Consider the following 9829-nt stretch of genomic DNA (forward strand, 5'->3'; position numbering starts at 1 on the left):
TAAAGACTTGTGTCGTTAAAGTTTCGTTGGAACGAAGTTACGGAAAAATTAATTAACAAGCTGAGACGTAACAATACCTTGTTTTGTTATCATCAGGTACTGTTGTGTTTGAAGTCAAGTTATCTCTAATGGTATTCAGATACTTGTGTTATTGTACCTTTTCTCTAGAGGCTTAATGTTAGTGTTGTACTCAGTTAGAAGTACTTTCATATTATTGTTGTTCTCCATTTTTGTCAGTGCTTGAGTTGTGAAAAATTAACAAGTGAAACGGTCAGGTTTGATATCCATTTTGCGAACAGTAGTTCCATGCTGCACAACTTAACAACTGGAACGGTGTTCTGGTTCATTCTGCCTCAGATTTTTTAAAATAAACTATTTCCATGAAACATGATGATAGAGATAAAGTATACTAATTTATTTTGATTTTAAAGTTTACTTGCATAATCTCTAGAACCTCCTAATTGAACATTGAAAGCTTTTTTCAGTAACATTTTATATTTTATGTGGAGGCATCAGAAATGGAGTACTGTAGCACTTTTACATAATTAACTTATATAGTAACTGTAAATTATATTATTATATTAATTTTCTGGGGGGGGCATGCTTCCAAATCCCCCTAGATTGATCTGTCTTTGGCTGAATGGTAGCTGCTATTAGCAGCTCCTTGTACTCTCATTGTAAAATCTGCATATCTAGCCAAGCACCCACACTTTGCAACTCATTCCTACACCACTGATTTTATCTGTATATTTATAATAATAACACATACTTGAAGATAGGGCTATTACTAATCTTGCAGGTATGTATGGAACCAATAAATTCACCAAAATCAAATGATGCAAAAAACACTGTAACTGAGGGGATTCCTGAGCTTAACAAAAATGGTTTGGTACGACATGAATGGCCTAGGTTCAAAGGTATATTGAAAGCACATATAAATTTCAAGAACTGATCATTTATGTAAAAATGCTATCACACTGCATGGTGATCAATTTTCCAACATGTCAAAAGTGTGTGAAATAGCTTTATGCTTTTGTGTTACAATTTAAGCGTTGATTGTCAAAAAATCCTTTCTGTAGGAAACAAGCTGAAGACAAAATTCAGATGCTCTATGAAAGCTGAATAGATATTGTTTAATGAGAATTGTGACGTTAGGCTCAGAAAGTTCATTGTTTGAACTTTCCATAATTGAAATGTGGTACAATGCTAAGAACAGAAGAAGGGCAAGGCTTTCACAACCATACAAACAAAGAATTAAGAAAATCAAAAATAATTAAATGTGTAAATTGTGTGTATGTGTTTTTATAGAATTTTCTTGAGGCCAAATACACAATAAGATGATATTGATACATTGAAACTCTTATAAATGATTCAATCGCCACATAAACCAGCGTACAGATGCTTGTCCCTAATGCTAAGTTACTGACCACCTTTAGCAGATACTAATAAATGCAAAATTTGATCAGTATTGCACTGATCATGGCAAAAAGTACTTGATGATAGCATTGAGTTTTACCTCTCTATGCTTCAGTTTGTTTGGTACTACAGTATGGACTATTTTGTGTAATGTTCTCCTTTGTGATGTTCCGAAGTATGCATGCTGCTTTACATGATGCAAAAAAGGCCTCATTTATTTTCTCTGTTCTTTCTTTCAAGACGGATTCTTCAAGGTTACCAAAACAAAGTCATTGATTCTTCAATATTTTTGGACTTGCTTTGTTCTTCAAAAACTTAATAAGAAACTGCCTTTGTAATTTTTTCTGTTTGGCCTTCAGGAGCTGTGTTTAAAAAGTCCTATAGAGAAGGCTAATTTCATGTTGGATTTTGAAAAGATTTTGAAGATATCTTCATTTCTTCATGGCTAGTATAACCATAAAATAATGCTATTGTTTGTAACAGTTAGTTTCTCTAACATCAAGACTTCTGACAGTTTGTTCCCTTTACTGTAGTTTTTGTTCTCTGACTGCTACACATGATATTGTGTTATTTTATGAGTACTTACCATTGCCATATAGAGTACAGATTATCAAGGTCTCTGCAAGTTGACAGTACCTCTTTATACACTATTCAAATTAAGTTATCAAGAAGTACAAAAAATAATGGAACTCAGTACTGGCTCCAAAAAACAAAGCGAGACAATAATCCACTTGGAATTCCATAGAAGAACTGGTACTGAGTTCTGGTGAATAACAGCACAATTATACCTCTGGTGTTCAATGATATAACAGGAATGCTCACCAGGTTAATTAAGATAATAATCTTGTTTCTAAAAGTCATAAATCGTGCTTGAAATCAATAAAGTAAGTAAAAAATTGCCCAGTTGTTTTAAACCATCAGTTACTACTGAATATAATTTATATTGTAGCCCTTAAATGGTAGACCCAACTTATTATTTAGTTATCTAATTATTATACACATGAAATGTTTTAACTAATAAATTTCTCTTTTTTTTAAAACTTAAGTACATATAACATTTACGTATATATGCATACTTGTATGTCTATGAATGAATATAGGTTAGTATTATCCAATTTAAATAACTACTAAAGAGTCTGGCAGGTTGTAAATTTAAATAATTCATGTAGATTATTAAAGTTTCATTATATTTGTATTTGAATAAGGTTAAAGGGAGGTTTGTGATTACAATAAATCAATTAAGAACAATGCACATTTAAAATAAGGTTAAAAGGAGGTGTGTTATTACAATAAATCACTTAAGAATGATGCACATTTGAAATAAGGTTAAAGGGAGGTTTGTGCTTACTAATAAATCACTTAAGATTCACATTTAAAATAAGGTTAAAGGGAGGTTTGTGATTAACTATAAATCACTTAAGATTCACATTTAAAATAAGGTTAAAGGGAGGTTTGTGATTAAAATAAATCACTTAAGAATGATACACATTTAAAATAAGGTTAAAGGGAGGTTTGTGATTACAATAAATCACTTAAGAATGATACACATTTAAAATAAGGTTAAAGGGAGGTTTGTGATTACAATAAATCACTTAAGAATGATACACATTTAAAATAAGGTTAAAGGAAGGTTTGTGATTACAATAAATCACTTAAGAATGATACACATTTAAAATAAGGTTAAAGGGAGGTTTGTGATTACAATAAATCACTTACGAATGATGCACATTTAAAATAAGGTTAAAGGGAGGTTTGTGATTACAATAAATCACTTACGAATGATGCACATTTAAAATAAGGTTAAAGGGAGGTTTGTGATTACAATAAATCACTTAAGAATGATACACATTTAAAATAAGGTTAAAGGGAGGTTTGTGATTACAATAAATCACTTAAGAATGATGCACATTTAAAATAAGGTTAAAGGGAGGTTTGTGTTTACAATAAATATTTTAAGATTCACATTTAAAATAAAGCAGTTCAAGAAAAAAGGTTAAATAACTGTTACATAAAATAGATTTTAGTGTAATAAGAACAAAATATTCCAAATTATAAGAAATTTTTAACAATTTGATAATGTAAGATTCTATTATTTCCCTTTAAAGTGCTGCCATCTACTTTTTATTCATCAATCTTTACACTTACATAATTATAGATTATTAACTTTACTTGAGGAAAACACCAATTTACTATTAAATGTATAAAATTGTGTTCTGTATAAAACTTTATTATTGTAACATATAAAACTACATTCTATAATATTTAATTTACAGATAATTATTTAATGTCCATTAATTTGTTATATCTAAAGCATTAAAAGTTTAATTGATATTGAATTATTAATGATATCTTTGTAGTTGTATTGCATGGAATACTATTTCAGGTGATACAGAAAGTCGCAGAGTTGGAAGTGAAGATTTAACTATCAACTTAACTGGGTTGGAAATCTTCACAAACTACAGCATTCGAGTGGCAGCATACTCTAGAGTTGGAGATGGTGTTTTCAGTGATCCTGTTTATTGTAGAACACTTGAAGGAGGTACTACATAAGTTTTAAAATTAGAGCTTATTACTGAGTAATCGTTTCTGGATGGGAAGTATCTATATCGCAAGATGAAATAACTATTTAATTACGATAAGTTTTGTAACTTATATATCAGAACTAGTGGAGAAATATTTCTAAACATACAATGTAATTTCTGTTCATACTCATAGTGAATTTATCATAGATTTCAAATAACAATTTAACTGAGTTTCATCTAATTTTCGTAATTAAAGAAAATAACTTGTATTATTTTTATTAAGAATTCTTTTTAATCTTTTTCAGTTCCAGGAGAACCAGCAAACATTAAAGTATTTATCATGGCTCAAAATGCCATTCTGGTTAGTTGGAAGCCACCTTTAAAACCGAATGGCGAAGTTATAAAGTATACAGTATATAAGCGAACAAAAATTGAAGGGAGACAGGTAATGTTTCCATTACTTACATGAATATGTACTATGCATTTAAACTCTATTTCAATTTATTGCAAAATTAAAAGAAAAGGCTAAACTCTTAAGCTGTCTTCTTGCAGTCTTTCTCAGAAAAATATTTCCTGCCTGAGAGATAGTGAATTATATGTATTAGTAAGACAGTTACAACATACAAGCGGGTGAATGGAAGTAAAGGACATCAAGTTTATAGTGAATTGACACTGCAGTACGTGTTTCACTAAATATTTCAGTAAAATGAAATAAAAAATATTATTGCTCATGTTTGAGTATGATGATATGGGATTATTGTGGAAAGTGCTAGTTAGGACTATTGAATGGTATACCTGATTTGAATTGCATTAAACCAACAGACAGACTTTCATTTTATTTGTGGTTAAGAGGGGAAAACTCCTTTAAATATCTGGTGAACTCTGAAGCCCCCCAGTGACACAGTGGTATGTCTGTGGACATACAATGCTAGAAACCTGGGTTTTGATACCCGTTGTGGGCAGAGTACAGATAGCTCATTGTGTAGTTTTGTGCTTAATTACGAACAAATAAACTGAACTCCGTGAGACTAAAATTATACATCCATGTCATTATAAACATTTCAAATGAATCTGAGACAATAGATGTTAGCTTTTTATGTTTTTCAGAAATGTATTTTGGAAACCACTGGAAATATCTGTGCCAGTACATGTTTGTTTTACTTTAAGATATGAATTTTATTAGAAGTAAAGAATTGTTCTTCCAGTTTAAGAATAAGTTGACAGCAGTCATTACAAAGAAATATACTAACCCTGTACTCTTGCTGTTTACAAATAACATTCAAGATCTGAAGAGTGTGATTGAATTGCTGATTTAACAATATGAACTCTCTAATCACGAACACAGTATTCAATGATTAGAATTAAAATTCTACAAATTTAGTAAAAAAGAACAAAATACAGAAAAAATTTAATAGCACTCTCTAACGTTATAGTAATGTTTTCTGTAGGATTCTATAACAATATTGAGGTAGAACTTGAATCACTGGATCTTAATTCACACTGTTAATGTTTTTTTTCTCTTTTTTTACTTTCTTTATATATTTAGTAATTGAAACAATGTATAACTACAACTGTTTTGTATTGTTCAGTAATTATCTGACATAACAATACACGTAGATTCAATAATGTATCCTTACATTAATTTGATTGTTATAAAACTAATAACAAATCTTTTGTTCTTTCTTCATCTTATTTTTTTAAATATTCCTTTAATATAATCCAATACTATCCTTTTATATTTGTTATCAAAATATTGCATTAATCTTTGTTGACAATATTTGTAACTGGGGTCAGAAAGTTTTATTCTATTTTATAATAATCAGAGAAATCTATTAAGTTACTAATTTTAAGAATAGATACGACTAACAGAATAAAAAAATAAAATGATAAACTGATTTTAATCCTATTAAACATATTTTGAATGGTGAGTGTTAACGTTATTGTGCTGTGGTTTAATTTATCGATTCTTTATTAATTGATTTTAGATTATATAGCATATATTTTTTATTATAGAATATATCTAAGGCCATTTTACCAGCAAACCAGTTGACATTTGAAGCCAGAGACCTAGTACTTGGACAACACTATGAATTCTGGGTAACAGCTTCAACAAGTATGGGTGAAGGTGGCTCTAGTCCAATTATTGTACAGACTCCAGATCGTAGAGGTAAGATCAAATTTTCTTCATTGGACATGTTTCGAGCTCAAATAGAATAATAATGTGTGTGCCATATATATTAATGTATAGCTCTGGACAGTACAAACTTATGAAAAAGTTATTTTCTTTCAGCTTAATTTGTTGTGAAGTTTAAGCTACCTAGCCACATAAATGGTTGTATTTATCAGTCCCGTTAGTTTGTCTTTTTATACCAGAACAAAAGAAAAAATATAGAAAAAATAATATTTATTACTATGAATTCTAAAAGGTACCAGTTAATTATCATTATAATTAACTGGGATCAAACTCGTCAACCAGCTGGATGTTGTATCCTGTTGGATTTCAGATATAGTTACCAAATTAATATCTACTAGCATTATTATACAAAGTTATATAAGTACGTGAAGGTGGTTTTATATAGAATTGTAGTTTGTTTGTGGAGAATTGAGTATTTTTCTTTGTAATTATAATAATATGAGGGTGATTTTTACTTGTAGGATTATTAAAATTTCACATATTAATGTATTTTTATTTTTAAGATATAAATTGATATTAATGATATTATAAAGTGTTATATCTATTATGGTCTGTATGTTAAAAATGAAATGCATCCAGGATTTGTATTTAATCTGGGACTCGTGGTAACACAAACACAATAAAATATTAAAATCTTCAAATCCATTATATTTAAGTCACCTACCACTGAGAAGTCATTTAGTTTGATCTAAACATCTGATGACTGACATTTAGTTTGATCTAAACATCTGATGACTGACATTTAGTTTGATCTAAACATCTAATGACTGACATTTAGTTTGATCTAAACATCTAATGACTGACATTTAGTTTGATCTAAACATCTGATGACTGACATTTAGTTTGATCTAAACATCTAATGACTGACTAATTGGAGAGAATCCTATGCCTTAAAAACTAACAATTATTTATTTTATTTCTATAAAGTTTATTTGAAATTCTTAATGGAATATAAAATTACAAACTTAGGCTAAACTTCCAGTGACTTGATGAAATGTTGCCTGATCTTATGAAAATCATCATGCATTTATAAATCTAACAAAGTTTACATCAGATAATTGCAATAATACATTTACAATACAGTTTAAAGTGACTTTTAATTAATACAAAACTTATCTTAAGATTTATTGGAATTCTCATTCTACAGCACCAGCAAAAATAGCTTCTTTTGGTGATCAGATTATAGTTCAGCAACAACAAGATATCGAGCTACCTTGTAGGGCAGTCGGTCTTCCAACCCCATTTAGGGAATGGAGATATAGGTATCACTAATTCTTTGTCAGTGTTTATAGTTTTAGGTCATTTAAGAGTGAACATGTTGAAAAATGTTTCTTATAAATCAAGTAAAACAAATATTTCATTAAAAATATATCATTTTACATTTCATTACACCCTCCTTTTCTAGTTCATGTTTTTAATTCAGTCCTATAAAAACTAGACAGATCCTTATATAGTAATTTTATTTTAAAAATTGTCAATCCTTATAAAAAAAATAATAGGATTCCAAGCAGTATTTTGTTTTTACAATTAGACTTTTATTTGATATAACATATTTTTTGTCTGGTAAATTTAAATATTAAAAATATATGGTAAATTGTAATTGTAGAAGTAATAAAGTAGCATACACATGTTATTTATACTGCCATTAGAATTTAAGAATCACCTTCAGACGATTTTAGGCCCCGTTTCAGGAAAGGAAAAATCATATCTGCTTTTTTTTTAATGTACATGTTATGAACATCATATTTTATTGTACAAGCTTAACAAAAACATGTTAGTTATTAAAACATTCTTGTTACTTGGTATTAACGATGAGGTTGTAGCAATTGGATGTTTGGTTAATAGCCTGTATGATCACCAATATCTAATTGACAATTAATTTCTTTTATTTGTTTATATATTACTAGATACTAATTACTTTACATTCTGTATCTTGGCCTTTAATTTGCTATTATCGTCTTGAGAAGAGCTGTATGAGGTTGCATGGATTTAATCCTTGATTTTCTTATTAGAATGGCAGGTGTTATCCACTCATCAGAGCTTTCATCCCATTAGGATTTGAATTAACTTACTATCTGAATGTTTTCCCATAGAGTATCCAGGTTTTGCTTACTTGTGTGTCAGGTTAACTAAATGTGTTATTAGTTAGGTGGATATAGAAGGCTTCTTTTTTACCATTATCTTTTCTCATGTATAGCTGGTATCCCATTATTTTAATATCATTTTATTGCATGATTGTCTTTCTGGCATACAGAAACTATTACAGGTAGATAATACTACAGAATCTTGTGTGTCTGTCATGAACAATAAAATTAGTAACCAATTAGTGATCAGACTTAACTAGATGATTGTATGGGCTATTAACCATGACAATAATCCTGGTTAAACGTTTTATCTTTATGAATGAAAATCTTAGAATCATTTAAACTAGTTTACTGTGGGTAACATATTACATATACACTTAATATTATTTTGCAGAGGTCAGCTTGTAAACAAAACTGATAGATTAGAGGTATTTCCTACTGGAACTTTGAGAATTGAGAGTGTAAGGTTTGAGGATTCTGGAAATTATTCCTGCAGTGTGTGGAACATATATGGGTCGGATGAGATTATATATGTGGTAAATGTAGAAGGTAAGGTAACATTTTATCTATCATATGTGTGTGTCTGTATAAATACAAGTATTAGGAAAGAAATTTATTGCTAAATAAAAGATCAATATAGGGCTGGCTACTGAACTTTAAAAAAGGAACCAAACAAGATAAGGATGGAAGTGGACATATCACTTGATCCGGCTAATGATCACATAGCAGACTAAGCCATTTCGACTTTACATGGAGAATAAAATCCCGACATTATTGGCTTGTCTTTCAAAAGCTTGGTGTTTGAATAAAATCTCAACTTTCATCATTATACCTTTCCTTAAGATAACTCTAGAATACTACTTTTATGATTACATAAAATCCCTACATCTCTTCACTCCGCTCAAGATTTTAAATTTTGTGGGTGACTTAATTTTGAGAGCATAACTAGTGATTGAAAAAAAAAGAAAAGATTATACACACACACACACACACATATATATATATATATACATACATACATACGTGTACACACTTGTGTCTGTTCTAACAATGGAGGTCAGCAAGCAAGAAGCAGGAAAACGAGGATGAATAATAGTTTTTTTGGATAAGTAAGCTGTTAATGGCAGTGAGAGTAGCACACAGGATGAGTGGGGACCTAAAGATCCAAATACCTGTAATTTAGATGTGGGAGGAAAATGGGAGGACCCTGAGAAAAACCCATTTTCACTATTTGGACTCCTGAAATGTCCGAGTAGTGCCTGAGCTTAAAACTAACAAGTCATTTGATTAGTACAGGTAGTACACATAAACATTAGATAGAGTTGTTATGTATCCGTTTGTTAATTAACTTCCCGTAACTTCGTTCCGACGAAACTTTAGCGACACAAGTCCTTACTTAATAAAACTGGTTTATTCTTTCCGAATATAACTTATGATACACTTGTTTTCAACAATCGCGCTAAAACAAACGCTATATCAACGAACGTTAACTTCAACAATACGTCTCTCTCTGACTGCAGTTCAATTACTCATTACCTACACACACATTATTGTCCCGTCACGTTGTCCCCCTCTTTTATATACCAAACTACCCTATATCTAGTAAATCCTAG

The 9829-nt window shown here is 29.9% G+C and overlaps 1 protein-coding gene across 1 annotated transcript in view; it reads left to right on the forward strand.

Moving 5' to 3' along the window:
• The window catches only part of LOC106475825 (Down syndrome cell adhesion molecule-like), a gene marked incomplete at its 5' end in the record, with an annotated part of 22979 nt that extends 14140 nt beyond the window's left edge, over positions 1-8839 (forward strand). Inside the window, 5 exons of the mRNA XM_013936498.2 lie at positions 3800-3955; positions 4244-4383; positions 5952-6105; positions 7280-7394; positions 8611-8839. Of these exons, the coding sequence (XP_013791952.2) occupies positions 3800-3955; positions 4244-4383; positions 5952-6105; positions 7280-7394; positions 8611-8839 (794 nt within the window). The remainder of the gene's footprint in view (positions 1-3799; positions 3956-4243; positions 4384-5951; positions 6106-7279; positions 7395-8610) is intronic.
• Positions 8840-9829: the final 990 nt, after the last annotated feature.

The sequence above is a fragment of the Limulus polyphemus genome, unplaced genomic scaffold (assembly GCF_000517525.1).
Source record: "Limulus polyphemus unplaced genomic scaffold, Limulus_polyphemus-2.1.2 Scaffold9234, whole genome shotgun sequence".
NCBI classification, from domain to species: domain Eukaryota; kingdom Metazoa; phylum Arthropoda; class Merostomata; order Xiphosura; family Limulidae; genus Limulus; species Limulus polyphemus.